The sequence below is a fragment of the Chrysemys picta genome, chromosome 1 (assembly GCF_011386835.1).
Source record: "Chrysemys picta bellii isolate R12L10 chromosome 1, ASM1138683v2, whole genome shotgun sequence".
NCBI lineage: Eukaryota > Metazoa > Chordata > Testudines > Emydidae > Chrysemys > Chrysemys picta.
In genome coordinates this window covers 47,802,105-47,826,404 of record NC_088791.1, presented here as the reverse complement: position 1 = coordinate 47,826,404, position 24,300 = coordinate 47,802,105, and the positions used below count along the sequence as shown (strand labels likewise).

General features: G+C 42.8%; 1 protein-coding gene and 1 long non-coding RNA gene across 12 annotated transcripts in view; one reads left to right on the top strand and one right to left on the bottom strand.

The window, feature by feature from the left end:
• ST7 (suppression of tumorigenicity 7) overlaps positions 1–24,300 on the top strand; it is a 216,389-nt gene that overhangs the window by 87,387 nt on the left and 104,702 nt on the right. For 4 of the 11 annotated variants that reach the window (XM_005285756.4, XM_024108954.3, XM_065565202.1 and 1 more), the window contains exon 2: positions 19,293–19,375. The exons of 3 other annotated variants lie outside the window; for them this stretch is intronic. In XM_005285756.4, coding sequence (XP_005285813.1) covers positions 19,293–19,375 — 83 coding nt within the window. 4 more of the 11 variants (XM_008172552.3, XM_008172557.4, XM_042843753.2 and 1 more) reach the window with 3 other exon arrangements.
• Positions 11,147–14,450, bottom strand: LOC135975366 (uncharacterized). The gene is made up of 2 exons (XR_010592364.1): positions 12,664–14,450; positions 11,147–12,550 (listed from the first exon to the last, which is right to left on the bottom strand). It is a non-coding gene; the product is annotated as an uncharacterized LOC135975366 (long non-coding RNA).

The window sequence follows — 24,300 nt, the reverse complement described above, 5'->3', positions numbered from 1 at the left end:
ACATTATAGATTTGCCATAAGGAGAAGTAGGTACAAATTTGTGGGTTTTAGTAGACAAATGGCCTAGTGTGTACAAGATGATCCAGTTTTCAACAAACAGGCTATTGCAAAACATCTAAATCAGTCCATTTGGGGGCAAAGCCTGGAGTGTCTTCTTTGCCATGCTCACTCAGCTGTTTGGTGCTAAACATGGTATTAAGAATTGGATACAGTATCAAGGAAAATAGATTCATCTCTTCAGAGAGCAAGAGGAAGAGAGGGTTGACGCTAAAAGAAAACTAGAAAGTAATGACTGTAAGACAAGAACCCCAGGGGGTTGGTTTTCTTGATTCAAGCTCCTCCATAGGGATCTGGAGGAAATCACTTGATACTGTAAAAATAAAATTTCACAATAAAAGAATCATGTCACTTTAATTTTCATCCAAATGAACCTGTGCATTTGCTTGTTGGTGAGTCCCAAACACATATAACATTGAGGACTTATCTGGACACTTTAGTGAGGAGACCTCTCCTTACTGTCTCTGCTGCTGGTCCTTGGTGCACCACAAACTTGATTAGGTTTCTCTGAAGGAAGTGTGACTTTCCCCCACTACCCCAAATCCATGCAGTCAGACTGCTGTAACTCGGAAGGATGTTGTGTTTAAATTATTCACGGCATTTCTGTGCTATATGTGTATCTGCAGTTTAGCCTCAGTGTCATTCATTTACCCTCTACCGTCTCCTGCAACACACATTGAGGGGACACTATTCATATACATTTGTCATTTTCAAAGTGCCAAAAAAAAATGGCTACATTTTCATTGTGTGAGATCCTGGCACCCCAACATATGCAGATGTGTTTGGCTTTACCTCTCTGCTCAGTGGTATCAGAGTTTCAGCCTTGGTAACATTAGCACAGAATATAGTATGAAGACAGTTTGTCTTTCCTAATTCATATTCTGTCACCGTAAATAAGCTTCCTAGCAGTGATTTTTGTTTGTGTTTCTGTTTTTCCTCTGTAGCATCATTTCCGCTCTGTAAAACATAAAATGAAAAAACGTATATAATTTTTGAAAATCAATAAATAATTTAGAATCTCGGAGAACAAGATAATTTCAAAACTGCTGTTAGACTTCTGGCTGGGGTTTGCAGCGCAAACTATTCAGGACTATTAAATTAACCTGGGAAAACTCCCAGGTGAAAAAATCTGCTTGAGGGAAGAGCTAATGACTCCCTGTTATTTAGATAATAATCCTTAGTGCACTTCCAGTCAACAAGACTGAAATAGTTTGTACAGATGATTTCTCAGCAGACTAAAACCAACATTTTGGAGAAGGAAGTCTACAAAGCCCTTGCAGGAGTCTCTGATTGAAGAGATTCATTTTCCTGGCATAGGCACTTAGCTAAAGCTGTCAAAGTAGAAAAAGGAAGAATGTATTTAATTAGTTTAGAAAGCAAGGCCCTGATCATGCAAAGATTTAAGCAAGGAAAAATTACTGGGGAGAAAAATGAATCATGGGAATCTTTGGAAGGAATTAATGCAATATTTTTTCTCTTATCAGTGTGTATTTGCACGAGTAAGCAAATCTTTCCACATTACATGTCAGCTAAACATATTTTGAATACAGCTCTAAAAAAGTAATCGTCTCTTGATTCTGTTTCAAGCCAGCAAAGCATCTCAGCTGACTGCCTTTGGCTCCTGCTGTCGACACTGGCATTCTCTCTGCTGTAGCTCTCTTGTGAGCCTTAGCCCGTATACAGAACTCACACTCTTCCCTTGGGCTCTTTCAGGTTAAGTTCCTTCCAAGCAGCTTGACTTTAACAAGCTGAGAAGATCTTTAGCAGTATCTTCTCCCTGCTGATGACACTGCTCATGTTCAGTGCTCACACTGGGATCCTCTTGCTCAATTGCAGTTCTCTGCCGGGGGCGGGGGGAAAGAAGTCACATGCAATCTGAGTAGCTCTTTCACCATCTCCATTTCTCCTTGATCGGGCATCTCCTTTTTGGACCTCAGACTAATGAGTGCTTCTTTCCCAAGTCTAGTTTCAGCTCTTTTTAAAAAAATTAAACAACAATGAGTAGTAAGATAGTGTAATAGGGTGTATTGGCCCTTTGAAAGAGACCCAGACCCTGTGTAGTTTATTACAAGTAGATTTTACTGTTCTTTCTCTTCAGGGCTCTTTAGATCTGAAAAATGGTGTTAGCAGCTTTCAAAGCAGGTTTCCACCCGAATCACCTTCACATGTCCTCTAGTTCCTCTTTCCTCCTCCTAACTTAACCCAAACCAGCAAGCTTTTTTCATAGAACACCATAGGATAGGCTATCCTGCCCGTTGGGTACATACATAAGAATTGTCTATTAAGAAGTGCTGATTGAAATATCAGTCTTTGAATACAATCAGCTGTTTTCTGTTTTACACTATGAAGTTCATCTCCTTGGGATTGGAAGAGGTAATACCTGGAAGATTTTCCCTCTCCAGCTTTTATGAAAATGCAATCAAGGTACACAAACAAGCCCAAAGCTTCCTTTTTTGACTGACTATATAATAGTTAGCTCAAGCCCTTTACAAGGAAGGTAAGTATCGTTCTCACTTTGCAGACAGGGAAACTGAGTCACAGATTGGCAAACGGACTTGCCTGAGATCACACAGCAGGTCAATGCTGAAGCTGGGAATAGAGCCCAGGTTTCCCACCTCCCCTTCCAGAAGCCATGTTACCTCACTGGGTGCTTATCGAAGTGTGGGTCTTTTAATAGCATCTCCTAGGTGGAAAGTAAACTCTCCTTTTTGTTGCTATTTCTGTGCTTTGAGTAATGAGCAATAATGGTTTTGTTGGTCATTTAAATGCTAGAATGCAGAGCACTTAGACACACTTAGCAAGTTTAAAAGTCCCCGTATTTTGGAGCAGACTGGCAGTCTGAAAAGCATTCAGCCATACTCTTAGGTTTGCTTTCATATTGGCATTTCAGAAGGGCCCATTAGGACGCGAGCCTCTGAACAGTTATTTTGGGAAAAGTGTGTGTGTGAGAGAGAGAGGTGGGGGTTCTCCGCTTTTAAAAACAACTGAAGGGTTTTCCCCCCAGACTTCCCAGAAACATTCACCTCGGCACTAAGACCAGAGGTGGGAAGTTTTAGCCTCAAAGAGAATTTTTCAGAATGTTCTGAGTATGTAAACACCAAGGGCAGGAGAAAAAGGGGGATTGTAGTGGAAATCCCAGGTTAGTTGTTACTATAAGTGGTCACTAGCATGGGCAGATTCAAACAGACTGATGGAGGCCATCTGCAGTGCAACCAAAGAAGAGGTTCTTTGACCTGCTGTTTTTCTGCTACTACCTTTTATGGCCCATTTTCTGAACTGATGGGCTGCAGCTCCCATTGGCTTTGCTCGGTGTTGTGGGCAGGGGTGGCTCTAGCTTTTTTGCCACCCCAAGCACAGTAGGCAGGCTGCCTTCAGCGGCATGCCTGAGGGAGGTCCCTGGTCCCGCGGATTTGGCGTACCCGCCGCCGAATCCGCAGGACCGGCGGACCTCCGGCAGGCACGCCGCCGAAGGCTCCCTGACTGCTGCCCTCCCAGGGACCGGCAGGGCGCCCCCTGTGGCTTGCCGCCCCAGGCACGCGCTTGGAGTGCTGGTGCCTGGAGCTGCCGCTGGTTGTGGATGCTCAATACTTATGAAAATTAGGCCCCTAGGGACTGGAAGTCAGTTCTCCTGGGTTTTATTCCAATCTCTGCCACTAACTCACTGTATGACTGGGCAAATTTTCAAAATTGTGCACTAACTTTAGGCACCCAATTTGGGGCATTGTGGGCCTGATTTTTAAGAAGCTCTGAGGTCCCACAGCTGCTCAAGTCAGGGTCCAGGGAGGTTGCACAGGAGCATGTGGGTAAGTTTTACTCCCACTTATGTTCCCTGCTCGCCCATACAGCCCTTAGTGTTGGTAAGCTCTTTGCGATCCTAAATGGAAGATACTATAGAAGTGCAAATGCTTATTACTAAGCAGACATTACGGTGGAATGCTGACCTCTCTGCCCCATATCATATTTACTGAATATTTCCAGCAACTAATGCAAGAATGACAGGCATCAAGTTGCTAATCTCACAGAAACATTCTAAAAAAATCAGTTTTCCACACTGCAAGACCTGCGCTTCAGCTATAATCAATTATCTGCAGTCTGGTATGGAATGCCATGCAGAACATTTCCCTACTGCTTGATTTGTAACAGGTGGTATGTACAGAAATACTGGTTATAATTAGTCCTGTAACATTTATATTCATGGCACATGACTCTCACCTTACCTACTGCCAGTGCCCTGTTTGCTTAACTAATATGGCATTGCATGTTTCATTTCTGTATCCAAGCTATTCAGTTGGAGAAGGAGAGAGAGAGAAAAGCTGAAAGAATAATTGGTGGATAATATTAAGTGCTTGGATTAGCACATTTGTGCAGCGTTTCTCAGAACATTGACATTTGATGCAGGCTGAGTGAGAATTCTGTGTGGTGCTGAGGCAGCCCTCTTTAGGTGTCCTCTTGTTCAGTGGGTGTTTAGCTGCTTTCTGTTCCTTCTTGCATTCAAAATGTCAGCCGCCTCTGAAGACATTCAATCGTTTTTTAAAAAGAAAAGGAAAATTGAACAGGACACTCAATTGCACTCAACCCTCTCCTGAATTTAACCATGATTTATTTTTAGAACAAAAGCATCAAATATTCAGTAAGCAAAATACTATATGTATTCAGCTGCCTTTTCCTCTGGAAGATTACTAAAGTCTAAATCAGAAAGCTAAATCAAAATCTTTATTGTTAATGTTTATTAGCAGCCCCCGCCCCATATAATTTAAATAATGCAATGAGGAAGTGCACTTTATATATTTTTCCCTCCCTCATGTGATAGTATTGTTCCAATATTTAGGCAGGGCTTTTTTATCCCAATGCACTTTAAGGATGATGGCCCTGGTCCTGCAGTGAACTCCCTTGTAGGCACAGGAATCCACTCACATAGCACTCATTGCAGGATTGGGGCCTACATCAAAAGATCATTTCATCCATCACTGAAATGCAGCTATCTCAAGGGTGAAATACAATAACATTACTCTACAGTTTTAGGACAGAAGTGAAGTATGCCTTAGCCAGTTGAACTTGCTGGTGGAATGTAGGCAGGTGGAATGTAATTACCCAAGTTGGCACTTGCCCAGGGGACTCTGGTTAATAACCTTCTTACAATGGGAAATGCAGGTTCTTTGATTGTGTTGTCTGTGTGGAGCCTACTGGAGATGCACATATGCCAAGAGTGAAAGGCCAGTTTTTTTGTTTTTTTTTAGACTAGCAATGCCTAGCAGGGCGACATATGTGCCCTGAGCCTCTTCTGCTACCTGCACAATTTAGGGTTCTCACCCCCTACCTGCTCTTTTGGTACTCAGGAAGTACGGGACACAACTTTACCCCTTCGTGGGCTCAGGGCTAACACCCCTTCCTGGTGGACGCAGGACTCTACGGGTCTGTGGGACCTTTTCCCAGTGAAAGAGCCTTACACAGGAATATCCTTAACTTCTATTTCTTAAGAGTTATCAAAACAGAATACACACACTAAGCATACAATGCTCACCACTCCCAAGTGCTCAGGCGATCTTCCTCCTACTGGCCAGGCAGGCTTCGGTTGCTGCACGACATGGTCATGCAGAGTATTCTGGCAGCTTTGATCGGGAGCGGTGCGGGGTCCTGGAAGTGAATTTTCTCTCATTTCTTCTTGGACCCCAATTTTTATAATGAAACTTGAGTCCTGTCTATTTATATGTTAACCAGTCATGTTTACTAAAGTATTACAAAACAATTCTTTAACCAGTCCTAACATATTGCGAAACAATTATTTAACCAAGGAGACCCCCACCACTTTAGTTGTTTCAAATCTTGCAAAATTAGTTATGCAACAGACAGAAACAATTAAAGACTCGATACAATAGAGAAGTAGGGACCATAAAGGTAAAACAATAGAGAAGTATAGATTTCACAATCACAACTGTTAGTAAGTGGTTTCTTTCCAGACAGAGTATTACCTAGGGTTACCATTCATCCGGATTCTGCCGGACATGTCCAGCTTTTTTGAGTTAAAAATAGCGTCCGGGGGGAATTTGTAAATGTCCGGATTTCCCCCCCATGCAGAGCGTGCGCGGCTGACAGGGCAGCTGGCCGGATCGTGCCACTCGCACGGGGCTCTGGTAGCCAGAGCCCCTCCTCCACTTCCCCCTCCTCTCCCCTGCAACTTGAGACCACTCCCCTCCTCTCTCCCTCCCCCTACCTGCATTCGCAGATCGCCGGCTGGCCGTTCGCCTCGGGCCTCCAGCAGTCTGGAGCTCCTCCCCCTGTTCCCCCTCCCCTACTGCCCAGCACGTCGCTCCGCAGCACTCTGTTCTGAGCGGCACGGTAAGCGGGCCAGGGGGTCGGAGAAGGGGCTGGGAGGTTCTGGAGGGGGCAGTCAAGAGACAGGGAGCAGGGTTGGATGGGTCGGGAGTTCGGGGGAGGGGGCTGTCTGGGTGTTGGGGGTATAAGGTTTCGGGCAGTCAGGGTACAGGTAGGGGTAGGAGGGGGCAGTCAGGGGATGGGGTTTATATGGGTCGGGAGTTCTGGGGGGGGGAGGCTGTCAGGGGGTGGGGAGTGGTTGGATGGGGCATGGGAGTACCTGGTTTCTGTCTCGGGGTGGGGGTGTGGATAAGGGTTGGGGCAGTCAGGGGACAGGTAGGGGGTAGGGCCCTAGGGGGCCAGTTAGGATGGGGGAAGGGTCTCAGGAGGGGGCAGTCAGAGGACAAGGAGCAGGGAGGCTTAGGTAGGGGGTGGAGTCCTGGGGGGCAGTTAGGGGCAGGGGTCCCAGGAGGGGGCAGTCAGGGGACAAGGAGTGGGGGGGAGGGTTGGGGGTTATTAGCGGGGCGGGAAGTGGGAGGGAGTGGAAGGGGCAGGGGCGGGGCTAGGGCAGGATGGGGCAGGGCTAGGGCGGGGCTTCTCCCATCCTCTTTTTTGATTGTTTAAATATGGTAACCCTAGTGTTACCAAACAAAGTTTTCTTTAAATATCTTAAGATCTGTTTCTTTATCTGGTGATGGTGGGTACTATTAAGACAGGAGTGCCTTCTTAATAGGCCAATAGTACATTGTTTTGGTGCAATTTAGATGGAACCTGAGGATGTGACTCTCTGCAACTTATCTCGAGGCTGCTGTTTTTACTGCAGAAAAAGGCCCCGACCTTATGCTTCATGCTCCTGTATGAGCTCCCGTATGAGGGCATAAAAGGCAGGGCAGCTGCAGCCCTTCCTCAGTTCCCTCTTATTGCCCATGGCAGCAAGACACAACTGGGGGAATCTCCAACCACTAGTTCTTAGCTCAGGATAATCTTCTTCAAAATCTTCTGCAAATCATCAGAACCACTTCTGATCTCTTGCTTCAGTTGCCAGGAACCAGTCACCAGGTGTCTGGACCAAACTTCACTGTCCAGACTCTATATACAGGGCTCCTCTAATGGTGGACTCAAAACCTGCGGGCTTCAAGCCCTTTCCATCCTGTTATTCATAGATTCATAGATTCTAGGACAGGAAGGGACCTCGAGGTGATCGATTCCAGTCCCCTGCCCGCATGGCAGGACAAAATATTGTCTAGACCATCCCTGATAGACATTTATCTAACCTACTCTTAAATATTTCCAGAGATGGAGATTCCACAACCTCCCTAGGCAATTTATTCCAGTGTTTAACCACCCTGACAGTTAGGAACTTTTTGCTAATGTCCAACCTAGACCTCCCTTGCTGCAGTTTAAGCCCATTGCTTCTTGTTCTATCCTTAGAGGCTAAGGTGAACAAGTTTTCTCCCTCCTCCTTATGACACCCTTTTAGATACCTGAAAACTGCTATCATGTCCCCTCTCAGTCTTCTCTTTTCCAAACTAAACAAACCCAATTCTTTCAGCCTTCCTTCATAGGTCATGTTCTCAAGACCTTTAATCATTCTTGTTGCTCTTCTCTGGACCCTTTCCAATTTCTCCACATCTTTCTTGAAATGCGGTGCCCAGAACTGGACACAGTACTCCAGCTGAGGCCTAACCAGAGCAGAGTAGAGCGGAAGAATGACTTCTCGTGTCTTGCTCACAACACACCTGTTAATACATCCCAGAATCATGTTTGCTTTTTTTGCAACAGCATCACACTGTTGACTCATATTTAGCTTGTGGTCCACTATAACCCCTAGATCCCTTTCTGCCGTACTCCTTCCTAGACAGTCTCTTCCCATTCTGTATGTGTGAAACTGATTTTTTCTTCCTAAGTGGAGCACTTTGCATTTGTCTTTGTTATGGACTAAGCCCTCTAAAGGATGGGCATAGTAAGTGTCTCTGCTGTCTGAGGGAATCGCACATTCCAAGCAGATGCTTAGTCTGTTTACCCTTCTCAATAAGGACTCACTGATCATGAGAAACAAGGCTGAAATGTCACCCATTGAAACAGATCATGAAGGTCTCATGAAAAAACTGGTTGTTCGGCTTCTTTTTCTTTATGCAGTTGACAGCACTTTGTGTGTGGTCAGTTTCATTGATCCTCTTGCACAGTCAGTTAGTGTCCCCCGTTGTTCCTGTGAGTCTTTCACACAACAACAGGTGAGAATTAAAGATTTTTAAAAATGGGAATATGTGATTAATGCAAAAACCACAAAAATTGGCTGGAGGACTTATGGGCAGGGATACCACTTTTCACTCATTTTTAAAATGAACTGGATTTTAAGGTGGTGGGGTTTTGGTGACCACGGGTAATCAGGACTGAAGAATCAATGCCCCCTAGCTCCATTACTGACCGAAAGGGAAGAATGTCAGTTATTGAATCACCAACTTCACTTAATGCAGCACCAATAGTGCAGGTGTTTGTTGGAGGTCCCCACCCAACAACTACCTCACCCAGTTCTGCTTAGATGGTTTGATCCAGCAGGATTATTGAACGAGTGGAATTGCTGCAAGCTAAACTTATAGGGTGGAAAAATGTTATACTCTTCACAAGAGAAACTCCTGTTCCTTTTTATCTCCCCAGCCCATCCAGTCTGTGTATGTAACTGTATCTCTCTATCTATATCTATATATTAATTGAGTTTATTCCGTTTATTTTAACAATAAAAACACATTCCTCTCTGAGTCTTTAAGACTGTATAAAGGCCCCTTTGCTGGATGCTTGTTAAACCTCCAAAGATGTTTAGGGACTTAGTTATATAGATTATTACTGTGTTAGAATTATAAAACAATACCGGGATGGTCAGGACTTGAATACTCACTTCAAATAGATTGCAGTGTTATACGTTTCATTTATTCATGCCACACTTTTGCGGGGAGGTATTTGCAGTTTGTGTTCTGTTGAGCCTTCCACTATATCTTTTTGTAGAGTCATAGATTCTAAGGCCAGAAGGGACTGCTGTAATCATAGATTATTTCTTCCTGTATAGACTGTAGTACAGGTCATAGAATTTCAAAAAAATAATTCCTAGAGTAGATCTCCAAGAAAAACATCCAGTCTTGATTTTAAAATTGTCAGTGCTGGAGAATCTACCATGAACGTTGGTAAATTGTTCCAATAGTTAATTACACTAAATGTTAAAAATTTATGCCTTATTTTCACTGTGAATTTGTCTAGCTTCAGCTTCCAGCCATTGGGTTGTGTTATACATTTCTCTGCTAGATTCAATTATTATTGAAATATTAAATATTTGTTCCCCATGTAGGTCTCCTATAGACTGTAATCAAATCATCCCCTAGCCCTCTCCTTGTTAAGCTAAATAGATTGATCTCCTTGAGTCTACAATTATAAGGCAGGTTTTCTAATCCTTTAATCAGTCTCGTGGCTCTTCTCTCCAATTTATCAACATCCTTTGGGCATCAGAATTGGACACAGTATTCCAGCAGTCACACAGTACCAAATATAGAGGTAAAATAATCTCTTTACTCCTATTCAACATTTCCCTATTTATGCATCCCAGGATCTCATTAGCTCTTTTTAGCCACTGCACCACATTGGGAGCTCATATTTAGCTGATTATCTACCCCTACACCCAAGTCTTATTCCGAGTCACTGCTTCCCAGGATAGAGTCCACCATCCTGTAAGTGTGGCCTACACATTTTTTCCCAGATATAAACCTTTACATTTAGCCATATTAGAACACATATTGTTGCAATGTGCTTTAAATCTGGAATGTTTTCAATTAGATATCCCGTATGTGTACCGCACTTATCCATGTCCATGTTACACAAAACAGGATTGTCATCAGGACCTGAGTGCAAACTTCAGTGATATCTGCAGAGCTACCATAGAAACCTCCTAATCATCAAAAACTTTTGACACCCTTGAAACCTCCAGATAACATATGTTTTATTGTCATGGTCTAATTTAGTGCTAAACCTTCCCTGAAAATTCCCAGGAATGTAGGAAATGTGGTATTAGATTTCTTCATACTGTAGCACCTTTCCATTTGGTACAAATTACTATATGAGTGTCTCAACGGAGTATCTTAAAAGTGGGGCATTAATTATAGGAATAATGAATCACACTTGATGAAAAAATGATTTTCCTACTTTCAATGCCACATTACCCAGAGCACCAATTATTGAAAAAATATTACTGCACTTTCCTGTTCTAAAAACAACAACAACAACGAGGAGTCCTTGTGGCACTCATCTTTCCCATAACAAACAGCAGACGTTATGTAAGCAGGAAGCACAGATATATTTTCAGTAATAGGATAATGACATTAGCTACTATGCATCCCGGGCAGGTCTCCATGACCTTAATGTTGTTCACAAGCATCTCACAATTTCTTAGATACCAAGGTGAACAGCATCTTTGCAATTCCTAAAATATAGAGGTTGGATACAGGAAGATTCTTGAGGTTAGAATATAGATTCCTTGAACAAGAGCAGGGAATGCTACAAACACATTCTGCTCAGCCAGTGCAAGGAGACACCTAATACTGCTCAGGCACAGCCTATCTTAGGTGCCATGTTGATGTTGACAGTTGAGTGGATCAAGATTTTTCATTTAAAATTTTTTATTATTATTATTTTATTTTTATTTTTTTACAAAAATGGCCTTTCAGTTAAAACAGACATTTTCTGTTTTGGAATATCTGTTTTTGACAAAATTTGTAGATTTTTCTTTACAACAACAACAACAACAAAATATTCTAATTTTTTGGCAACTGAAAAATTTGGACCAGACAGGTGACACTTTTCCGTTAAACCCAAAAATTGTGTCTGACTAGCTGAAAGTTTTCAGTTTTTGGTTGCTGAAAACTAAACAATTTTCAGTGTTTGTTTTTATGATGAATACCTGAAACATTTTGTAGAAAAAAATTCAACAACAATGAAAAATGTATTGTTTTCATCAACATTTTTTTTGGAGGGATGGAAAATGCCCTAACCAGCTCTAGTTCTCAGCCAGATAGTAGGTCACCACACAGTATGAGGTGGGATGGGTACATGAGGGGAGAAATCTCAGGCTCCTTCCCCCTTTCTCTAAACGATTTCACTAAGATTTTGCAACAGGAATACTCTGTGCCTGCCCCCTCATTCTTCCTGTCACAGGGGTGGGATGGCCTTTTCTGGGAGTTAGACTTCGCCTACCAGTGCCTAATTAGTTGCTTCCCAGGTGATTGGTTTGAGATGAGGGATCAGGTGATAGCTTCTTGGTCACCTGGTCCTTGGATAAAAGGCCAACAAGCAAGTCTGATGTGAGAGAGGTCCTCTGTCTCTTTCTGTCTCTCTAAGGGGCCGGGAGAGGACTAGGTATATGCACATGATTATTGAAAGGGGCCAACACTTGACCCCAGAGTTCAGAGGTCTTCCTACAATGCAGGAGTCTGTGAGACTTTTTGTCCTTTGTTGATGTTTCACAAATGCCAGCAGTTGGTCAATGTCTGAGTTATCACCCAGCAATGAGGGTTGCCTACTCTAATCTTTATTATCTAAGGCATTGAACCTAATCCTCGTAGTAAACCTTTAATGAAAGGTGCTTTTTGAACTAATAATGAACATAATGATCCTTCCAGCTGCACATGCAAAATCAAATGGAATCAATACAGCCATAGCTTAGCATGTCAGAAAAGGGCAAAACCTATTCTGTCTGTAGGTTGAACTGTGCTGATCTGGTACTTAGAACAAAAGCCATTAATTGTCTTAAGTGACTCCATATAATGATGTTTAGTAATTGGCTTTCATTTTAGTACAGCTTTAAAAGGCTAAACCTCATAAACCTATGTAAAGCCTCGGTCTAAGGTATAGTAAAGGTAATAGGCACATTAGATTTAACAAACACCACGTAGCCTATCTATATTTTTCCAAAATTTGTTGCAGTACTTTCATCTAATTAGCCCACTGTGCAATGAAATAAACTGAGATAGCATTCCAGCTATAGCATAAGTGGGATTGCTTTGTGAGGGAGCATTTAACAAGTTGCCAATTTATCTGGCTCATGATGTGTGCGGTAGCTTTTCCTCCAGAAAGTTGGGTTTTCTCTTGCTGTACATACTGTGGTGCTTTCTCTTACAAGAGGAAGGAGCATGATGCATGTCTAAAAGGAAATAGAGAATGTGGATAAATGATAATATTCAGAAACCACACTACCAGCACCAGCACAGTGCATCAAGGCTTCTCATTTTCGAGCAGTGTGATATCAGAACTTACCTTACTTTTCTCCGACTGATGTGTACATGATTATAGAAGGGGACCACAACTTGACCCAACAGTTAAGATGTCTTTCTGCAGTACATGTTCTGGTCATGCACGCAAGCAGTTTCAGTCTGAGGAGTTTTGCAATGCTGCATAGTGAAGAAAGGAAATCCCCAGTCACAACCACACTGGAACACTTCCCCATGCAGTATTGCACTGAAGTACAACTAAGACAACAGAGAAGTCCTGGATATCTTAAAATGGTATCGATCTGAATAAGTGTTGACAGGGTCTTATATGAGTTTGCAAAGAAACAAAAAATTAATTATAAAGGAGTTAAGGTTGAAAGTGTGTTGCAGTAGAGTCCAGCTAACAAGCAGAAACAATATTATACTTTACACAAATTCTCCACTTTAAAATCCCCCCCAACCATTAGACTGTCTGGAGAGGAATGGAATCAGTTCATCACAGCCATATCATCCTTCATCGCTCATTCTCATTCCCTCCATCTTACATCACCTGCTCGTTACTACTGTTGTTGTTATTTGTGTTACTAGCAGTCCCACCTGAGATCAGACCATTGTGCTAGACCAGGGGTGGGCAAATGTTTTGGCCCGAGAGCCACATTGGGGTTGCAAAACTTATGGAGGGCCGGGTAGGGAAGGCTGCGCCTCCCCAAACAGCCTGGCCCCCACCTCCTATCCACCCTCTCCCACTTCCCGCCCCCTGACTCCCCCCCCCCCTCAGAACCTCCAGTCCATCCAACCCCCCCCCGCTCCTTGTCCCCTGACCACTGCCCCCTGGGATCCCACCCCCATCCACCCCACTCCCAATCCCCTGACTGCCCTGCCCCCTATCCACATCCCCGCCCCCTGACAGGCCCCCCGGGACTCCCACACTTATCCAACCCCCCTGTTCCCTGTCCCGTGACTGCCCCCCCCAGAACCTGCACCCAATCCAACCGCCCGCTGCTCCCTGCCCCTTATCCAACCCCCCTCCCCGTCACCTTACTTGCCCCTGGGACCTTCTGCCCCTTATCCAACTTCCGGCCCCCTTACCATGCCACTCAGAGCAGCATGTCTGGCAGCCACGCCGCCCAGCCGGAGCTAGACACGCTGCCGCTCTGCTCGGCCGGAGTGTGCAGCCCCGCTGCCCAGAGTGCTGCCCGCGCGGCAGCGTGGCTGCAGGGGAGAGGGGACAGTGGGGGAGGGGCTGGGGGCTAGCCTCCACAGCCAGGAGTACAAGGGCCGGGCAGGACGGTCCGGCGGGCCGGATGTGGCCCGCGGACCGTAGTTTGCCAACCTCTGTGCTAAACACATACAAAAACAGAGTAAAAGATAGCCCCTGCCCTAAGGAGCTTACTATTGAAAGAGACAAGACAGACAAAGGGAGGAGGAAGATACAAAGGCACAGAAAGATGAAGTGACTTGCCCAAGGTCACACAGGAGGTCAGTGGCAGAGTTGGGAATGAAACTCAGGTTCAAAGTGCCGCCCAGCAGCTGTTATACCCATTTAGGGTGATCAGATGTCCAGATTTTATAGGGACAGTCCCAATATTCAGGGCTTTGTCTTATATAGGTGTCTATTACCCCCCACCCTCTGCCCTGATTTTTCACACTTGCAATCTGGTCACCCTATCCCCATCTGCTTATTAATCCCCAGAAAATGACTTCTCTTGAGTTTGCTCTTGAAGATGAGAAAACCTCAAAGTATGAGACATATGGATTTTTTAATGGGGGGGCCGTTTCAGTTGGATTGTACAGGGTTTATTGCTGCCAGTACATTAGCCAGTCTGAGTGCTCCAACTGACCCACCCTTCCATTCAGTTTACAATTAGCAGTAGCTGTGCAATGAACTCATGTCACCATTATATTGTGAAGACCAGTGGTAATGTCCCTGCTTTTTTGCAGCATGGTGCCCATGCTACAGCAGATCTGCATCACAATAGCTGCTTTCATGCAGTATGAACTGATCTCTCTCTCCATATCTGTATACTCAAAATCCATAAACCACGGAACTCAAGATTCCTTTAAATACCCATTACCGTAAATAAAGACTCATTAAAGGATTGAAAAATATTAAACTATTTTTAAAATGTTTTAAAAATACATGGAAGTATAGAAACATTAGCATGTTTGTTATTGCCAAGAGCCACATATTCTACTTGAGTTTTGATATCCTGGGTTGGCCTTATGCATATTTGACACCAGAGAATAATTTGCTGGCTTCATCATCTCCCCCAAAATGTTGAAAGGGAAAAAAATATCAGTGGAGCAGTGAAAGGTGTCTGCTTCAAACCAGGATGTTTTCTTACTCAATTAGTCAGTATTAGTACAGGTCCAGTGCTTTGATAATGTAAAACTCTGTGTAGGCTGCCAGATATTATTCATGTGAAGCTAGAGACAGCTTTTATGCCACATTTTGCCTCATCATTTTTCTCAGCAGGGCCCTGATCCACAACCACTGAAGTCCACAGGAGTCTTTTCCATTAACTCCCGTGACCATTGGAACAGGCCTCAGATATCTGAATCTGACTCTGATTCAGGCCTTTTGCTCTAGCATGATGGTAGGTGGCTGAACTTAGTAAATGGGCATCTGGATTTTCCTGTGCACCGCACAGAGATGCTAATTGTTTCTGGTAGAAGCAAACATGATCATTTCCAAGGCACTGACATTTTCAAGTTTTGATTATTAATTTACACCAAGAGACCTTAGAGCAGGAAGCTACTTAAAATTTGCAAGAATTTGGGTTACATTTGAAACACACACTAGCTTTGTTCAACTTTTAGGTGTTTTTTTTCTTCTTTGGTAATTTCTTTAGACTATTTGGAGAAGTAAAAACTCTTAATAGCTTCTCAGGGAAAACCCCTATAATGGGACTAGGGTTTTTCTTGGTGCACACCCTAATGTGTGGTTAACCTCAAATCTGCCTTCTTTATTTATATTTGAAGGGAAGAGGGGCCATGATACTCATACACACACCCCAGTCTGACCTGAGCACACTTGTCCCAAATGAGTTATGGCCCTTCTAAAGATGGTTAGGGGGAGGACAAAACTCAAGAAGCAGGAATTCTGAACATTGGTTTGTCTGAGTGGGGCCCTTGAACTTTCACCTACTCCTTCATTCACCATTGTTCCACTCCCACCCTGTCTGTGAGCCCTATGTTGCGGTAATAACTTTAAATCTAAGGGTTATAACTTACTTTTGAGACTGCAGTTATGGAGGGTCCAACAAGCTGCATTAAGATTGAGTTGCGTTTTAGACATACATCAGGGATTCAACCTCTTTGATATGTATGCAAAATACAATGTATCCTCCACAAACATGCAGTTTGCTCTTTCAGTACAAAATACATTTTCAATGAATTTATGAGTAAAGCTGTTAATTAGCCTGAGTTAAAATTAATTTTAAAATGGGTCATTTAAAGTATCTAGCAGTTTGCGTTAGATCCTTTCCCCCAAAATGATTTGAATAATAGAATAACTACAGCCTGCAATATATTCAATTATTTCCACAAACACACTAAAAATATTTCAGCCATCTACAAAAGCCTTTGGAAGCAATTGGGATTTAACAATAATTAAAGCGAATAGGCTCTTTAGGAAAATCAGGCAGTTGGCGCTGAATATAGAAAAGCTAAATCCCAGCTTCCACTAATGCTCAGGCAAAACTCCCGTTGACTTCAAGGGGAGCACAGTCTGACCACGTTTTCTCCTGTATTTAGTCTGATGGATGTGGAAATATAGGTTTCACATTGGAAAACAATTTGCTTTAATAATGAAACATATGGGGGGATTAATACCTTGTGGCAGAATAATTGGCATGGGTTAACAGTTGTATTACTCTTTCAATTGAAGAAAAAAGCAAAGTGACTGAACAGACATAGGCCAAGTTTCAGAGTAGCAGCCGTGTCAGTCTGTATCTGCAAAAAGAACAGGAGTACTTGTGGCACCTTAGAGACTAACAAATTTATTTGAGCATAAGCTTTCGTGGGCTACAGCCCACTTCATCGGATGCTTAGACTGGAACATATAGTGAGGAGATATATATGCATACAGAGAACATGAAAAGGGGGGAGTCACCCAACCAACTCTAAGAGGCTAATTAATTAAGATGAACTGTTGTCAGCAGGAGAAAAAAAACTTTTGTAGTGATAATCAAGATAGCCCATTTAAGACCGTTTGACAAGAAGCTGTGAGGATACTTAACATGGGGGAAATAGATTCAGTGTGTGTAATGGCTCAGCCATTCCCAATCTCTATTTAAGCCTAAATTGATAGTATCTAGTTTGCATATCAATTCAAGTTCAGCAGGTTCTCGTTGGAGTCTGTTTTTGAAGCTTTTCTATTGCAAAATTGCCACCTTTAAATCTGTTACTGAATGGCCAGAGAGGTTGAAGTGTTCTCCTACTGGTTTTTGAATGTTACGATTCCTGATGTCAGATTTGGGTCCAGGAAGCAAATACTCACCAGCAGCCACACACTGTGGCTGTGCTTAACTCATCGGCTCTCAAGACAGAAAATTCTCTTTTTGCAACAGTGCCCTCTCACAACTCAACAGAAAATGCTGCTTTAAGTGATATGGACGGAATCAATATTCCACCAAGACTCCAAATGGGCCAATATCAATGTCCCAGTTTCTAAAGCTGGAAGGCACCATAACTTTAGTATTTTGGCAAATCACTCAATCTGTCGTTAAAACATTGGGAAATCAAATCCCACTTGGGCGATTTAATATGACAAACTCTAACGTTCCAGGCCCCATTAGGTTACGCCTGCTCATGGGAACTGAAGGGGAAGCACCTCAATAAAGGCTGCTGCCGTTGACCCACTGAAGTCATCATTGGCATTGTAGCAAAGTAATAACCGGCACACATGTACAGCAATATCCCAGCAGATGATTTTTTGTAGGAATATATTAGCCTAAGAAGGGCAGTAGATTTAGTTGGCAGACTATAATTTTATCAGTGACACCATCAGGGTTCCAGTTTGATTATGTCTCAAGCTTACATTTGCACACGAGAATGAGGAATATTTTCTTCAAAAGGATGTGTGGGTGGTTTGAATAGAGCAAAACTATTAGAACAAAATGCAGAGCAAGTCTCTGCATTTCTCTTCCTTCTCAGCATGGCTTGGGGCTGGATTTAGCAGGCACTAATGTTTCAGTTAGTTTGTATTTGAAGAGAAATAAGGTGCAATGGAAATCCTGAATATTGCACCTGTTCCTCAACTGGTGTAAATAAGGATAGCTCCCACTGAAGACAATGAAATCAGTGAAAGTAGGTGAATTTACACCAGCTAAATTTTGGCTCACTATTGTTTCCAGTTTGTTTGAGGGGTAAAACTAACACAGAACCAAAAAGGACGGGGCCTGGTTCTTGACTCCACCCTGCCAGTTTGGTGCTAATGTAAATTCAGTAGAATGAAAAATCACACATACACACTCTTTAACAATTTCTAGTTCCTTCAGGAAAAATATGAGAAAAGATGCATGCAGAAATAACACAAAGCTGCTGCATGGCAATTTCAAGTTCTATGTGATTCTTTTCTGGAAGACAATCCTATTTCTTACTGAATATTGAAAAGTAACCACGTGCCATTGAGGATTAATAGCATACCTTCATTATCTCCTCTCCATATTTCAGTTTAAGTTTGTTTAGCTTCAATAAGGATCATTCTTAAAGACACAGAAAAGAACTTGAGTGAACCGACCGGCCTCCCCATGCCTTCAATCAGTTTTAAATGGCTGTTTTATAGTTAGATACAAGTCTGTTAGGTGTGTTCAGAAAACAAAACAATAGAGTGTACAGTGCTGGGCATGGCCTGGGCAATATCTCTGACCCCCCATCAAGTTTGACCCTGTGTAGGTCATGGGCTGGATCACTTTGGGTGGTGCAGAGAGGTGCAGTGTCCTCCGGTGAGGACCACAACACTCTGGGATTCTTTGATGTATTTTTCCCTCCCAGCACCCCTGTGAGGAAGGGAAGTGTTGTCATCACCATTTTACAGATGAGGTGCTGAGGGACGGCGAGACTAAGGGCCAGATTTTTAAAGATATTTAGATGCCTAAATATGCGGATAGGTGCTTGGTAGAATTTTCAAAAAATTAGAGTTAGCCACCTACATGCTTCTGAAAGTCCCATTTGGCACCTACCTGCATCTTTAGGTGCCTAGCTACCTTTAAACATCTGTCCCCACGTGGTTTGTCCATGGTCACAAGTCTGAAGCGGAGCAGGGAGTTGAGCCCAGGTTCAGATTGATTCATGATTCCCCATGATAGGTTGGGCGGATGAAAGATACTGTATTATCTGCCTTAACTACTCTGTTGGCATTTAGCTTTTCAAGAGCTTTAAAATGCAGTGATGACATTGTACAGTGGGAAGTGGAAAAAGCCAAGTGAGTATGCAAGTGATTTGTAACTCCTTGTGATGAACTCTGTTGTGAAAATGAACTCCTGTATGTAGAACACTGGGCTGCATCTTATCATGTGTGGGCAAACTAATAGAGATGTGCTTTATATGATTTTATTTTTAAGGTGAGCAAGTACCGTAATTTATTCAAAGTGGGGGTGGAGTTGGTGGGGAAGCCAAAAGGGAGAACCTGTCCTGCTGTTGTACTCATGATTTCCTCTCTTTCTCTTTCAGTGAGTATGTTTTTGAACACATTAACCCCCAAGTTCTATGTTGCCTTGACAGGCACTTCTTCATTAATCTCAGGTCTTATTTTGGTAAGTACTAGATACATTATTTTTATTTAACAAATTTCTTGTTATCCACAGTGTGATGGACACTGTCATGATTCATAGGGGCAACATTTGGATCTGTCTTTTGTTCCTCTTTTGTGTTTGTGCAGTCAAGAAATTCTTAGTATTTTTTTTCCAAAACAAATGCTTCAGTGTCATTTCTTTTTAAGGAAAGAATAACTGCCAATGGCCCAGTACTTATAAGCAATCCTATAATAATTCAAAAATGAGTTTTCATGTCAAGGGTTGCCATAAACAAATATAACAAAAATAAAAGCCTCCCTTAGAGGGGAGAGAGAGATTCAGAGATTCTTGGTGTGTTCATTTTAGACTGTTAAAGCTGGTGATGGCTGTGGTAGAAGTATCTCATTAGAAAATGTGGGGGAATTGATACTGGTAATGAACCCAATTTCATTGTCTTGTTTCCAAGGGATGATTATTAAAACAGAGAGAAACATATTTTAAAATATATCTATATATATCTATATATATATTTGGGCTGTCAAGCGATTAAAAAAAATTAATCGTGATTAATCACGGGATTAAAAAAAATTAATTACGCAATTAATCACACTGTTAAGCAATAATATAATGCCAGTTATTTAAACATTTTTGGATGTTTTCTACATTTTCAAATATATTGATTTCAATTACAACACAGAATACAAAGTGTACAGTGCTCACTTTATATTTATTTTTTATTACAAATATTTGCATGGTAAAAAAACAAAAGAAATAGTATTTTTCAATTCACCAAATACAAGTACTGTAGTGCAATCTCTTTATCATGAAAGTTGAACTTACAAATGTAGAATTATGTACAAAAAAATAACTGCATTCAAAAATAAAACAATGTAAAATTTTACAGCCTGCAAGTCCACTCAGTTACTACTTCTTGTTCAGCCAATCACTCAGACAAACAAGTTTGTTTATACACCTCTACCCCGATATAACGCGACTCAATATAACACGAATTCGGCTATAACGCGGTAAAGCAGCGCTCCAGGGGGGCAGGGCTGTGCGATCCGGTGGATCAAAGCAAGTTCGATATAACCAGGGCCGGTGCAACCACTAGGCAAACTAGGCAGTCGCCTAGGGCGGCAAGTGGTTGGGGGCGGCACCTGAAAATTTGGGGCACCACTGGGTCTTAGTATCCACCCTATTGGTTTTCCTATCCCTGTTCTGACACTTCCTGCAGGCTCTGAGTCTTCCTGGGAAGGGGATCTAGTAGTTAAAGGAGAAAAAGTCTCTAGCCTGCCAAACCTATTAGCACAACAGTGAAACTGTTAAAGAGCCATTCAAGGGGTAATGAAGACATTTAACAGGCATTTGCCAACCCCCAGGTATCTACTGTCAGTTTCTGAATGTACTGACAAAAACAGTTGTGCATTACTGTAATATTTACTCAGAACATGTCAGTCTACAGGACCTTAGTTTAAAATTTGCTTTAAAAATATTTCATTAGTGAGTTGGTGAAGATTATAAAAGCACATCTCTAAAAAATCCTTGCATAGATTTTTAGATGCACAATCATTTTTAGCCTTAAATGCTTGGATCTTCAGACATGTGGTTTTTTTAAATAAATTCTTCAAAAGACCACCCTTATCTAAAATACACATTTTAATTACTATAGTAAAAAAAAACTTACTTCCAAAGTCTTCTTGTCCTTTCTGTCCATCCATTTCTCCCTTCATCCCCCGCGCCCTCCTCCTCGCCCCAAGGAAGCAACAGCCCTTTGCTTCCAGACAGCTGGACAAAGAGTTTCCCTTTCTTTGCTTCTGACTATCTGATGAACTAGTTTTAAGCAAAATCAGTACCTTAGTAAGATATAAAATCCTTTGTTATGCCTAAAATCTTTGGAAACATATTTTTTTAAAGTTGGTGAAATTTCATAAACGTGTATTGTTATGGAGATCACACACACAGTAAATTAGTGTTCCCTTTTTCTAAAAGCAATGAACATTGTTATGAACACACTAAACCTCTGTGACTGATTAATTTAAAATAATGTCTATTTCAGTGAGTTAAATATGTAGTAATCTGGAATGATTACTTTATGAAGGCTTAAGAGTACATTTAAAATATAAAATCAGCTTAGAAATACTGATTAAGAAAATGTAAAACAGAGACGAGCTGCATCACGTATTCCATAATATTTAATGTTGTATTCAGCAAGACAGCTGACTCGCCCTTACTACAAAGTTTTTGCAAATAAATCTCTGACAAACTTCAGGGCATATCAAAAAACCTGTGACTGACATTTTTTATTCCCAAGTTTAGTGCTTTTAATTAGGTACCTTCTGCATGTCCATTCTGCATGAGGGAGAGGGTACAGGAATCTCTGCAGGCAACTGTGACTCTCCGCCACGGTGAGGCGGGCTGGGCATCTTGTTGTTCTTTCTGCCTTGTCCCTCCACCGCTGCCCCAGCCAGGCTGCAAGTTCAGGCTGCCGCTGGGCATAGGGACACCAGTTTAATAATACTACATAGGGCCCCATAAATCCTAAAGATGGCCCTGGGGGCGCCAAAAAGCAGTGCCCTGGCTCGCCAGGGAGGAGCCACCTTCTGGAGGCACCAGAGAGCCAGAGCGTCGGCTTGCGGTGGCGGCGAGCCCTTGACATGGAAGAGCCGGCGCAGCGCAGGGGGGCAGGAGCTCTGTCCAGGCTGCGGCCTGGTGCCCCCCCGGGGGGCTCCTGCAGGCTGCAGCAGATGCATGCGGGCAGAGGCCCCCCAGCTCCCCCGTCGCCACGCTCGGGCTCTGTGGCTCCCGGGCATGTGAGCCGCCACTGGGGCGCGGGGCCCTAAGCCTGCTCTAGGAGGGGCAGCAGCGGCGGTGGCGGCTCACACTCCCGGGAGCCGCAGAGCCCGAGCGCAGCGAGGGGGGAGCCGGGTGGGCCCATGGGAGCCTCTGCCCCCATGCATCTGCTGCAGGAGCCCCCAGAAGGTAGCTCCTCCCTGCTGAGATGCTGCAGCAGCCCAAGCCCGGCAAAGCCAGTGAGTGGACTCGGGGCGAGGGCCGCCGGGGTGGGGTGGGGAGGGCTCACGGGGGGGCTATGCACCCTCCAGGGGAGTTCAGGGGGCGGGGAGGGGGGAACCTGGTCTGGGGAGCAGCCCCTGGGCACGGCTGGCCCCTGGGGTCTATAAAGGCTCGTTGGGATTTGCCCCTCAATGAACCAATGTTATGCAAAATATCCTTGCACCAGCCCTGGATATAATGTGGTTTCACCTATAACGGGGTAAGATTTTTTGGCTCCCAAGGACAGCGTTATATCAGGGTAAAGGTGTATTTGCAGGAGATAATGCTGCATGCTTCTTGTTTACAATGTACCTGAAAGTGAGAACAGGCATTCTCACGACACTGTTGTAGCTGGCATCGCAAGATATTTACGTGCCAGATGCGCTGAAGATTCATATGTCCCTTCATTCTTCAACCACCATTCCAGGGGACACGCATCCATGCTGATGACGGGTTCTGCTCAATAACAATCCAAAGCAGCTTTCTTTTTTGGTGGTTTGGGTTCTGTAGTTTCTGCATCAGAGTGTTGCTCTTTTAAGACTTCTGAGAGCATGCCCCACACCTCGTGCCTCTCAGATTTTGGAAGGCACTTCAGATTCGTAAACTTTGGGTCGAGTGCTGTAGCTATCCTTAGAAATCTCACATTGGTACCTTTTGGTATTTTGTCAAATCTGCAGTGAAAGTGTTCTTAAAATGAACAACATGTGCTGAGTCATCATCCGAGACTGCTATAACATGAAATATGTGGCAGAATGTGAGTAAAACAGAGCAGGGGGCATACAATTCTCCCCCAAGGAGTTCAATCACAAATTTAACGCATTTTTTTTAACGAGCATCACCAACATGGAAGTATGTCCTCTGGAATGGTGGCCGAAGCATGAAGGGGCATATGAATGTTTAGCATATCTGGTATGTAAATACCTTGCAATGCTGGCTACAAAAGTGCCATACAAATGCCTCTTCTCACTTTCTGATGACATTGTAAATAAGAAGAGGGCAGCATTATCTCCTGTAAATGTAAACAAACTTGTTTGTCTTAGCGATTGGCTGAACAAGAAGTAGAACTGAGTGGACTTGTAGGCTCTGAAGTTTTACATTGTTTTGTTTTTGAGTGCAGTTATGTAACAAAAAAAATTCGACATTTGTAATTCGACATTTCACGACAATGAGATTGCACTACAGTACTTGTATGAGGTAAATTGTAAAATGCTATTTCTTTTGTTTATAATTTTACAGTGCAAATATGTATAGTAAAAAATAATATATACTTTGATTTCAATTACAACACAGAATACAATATATATGAAAATGTAGAAGAAACGTTCATAATATTTAATAAATTTCAATTTGTATTCTGTTGTTTAACAGTGCAATTAAAACTGCGATTAATCACAATTAAGTTTTTTAATCACAATTAAGTTTTTGAGTTAATCACGTGAGTTAACTGCGATTTAATCAACAGCCCTAATATATATTGGATATCTTGATAATGTCCTTTTAAAATATACATGCTCTTTTAAACCTGTCAGACCCAGACCAGGGTCCGACAGGTTTAAATGCAAACATATATGCTGGGGTCGACTTTAACACCAGCATAGGACTAAGTTACCAAACCAGTGCATCTGTTCACAAGAACTCAACCTTATTGGCCACATTCACGGAAATAAAATGAGAAGAAGTGTTGAATCCTCAGGGTGTACAGTATCAGAGTTATTATTATGCCGTTTTTCAACCTTGATGCTGGGAGCTAGTTTGCTACTTAAACAAGCAAGGTTTCTCTTATATTTTTATTGCTGCTCAGTCATTGTCCAGTCCTTTGTTTCAAAATAAATCACACATGTATTAACTTGCTGATTACCACAGTTGTGGTCTCTCCATTTGTAGAGTGCTTACAG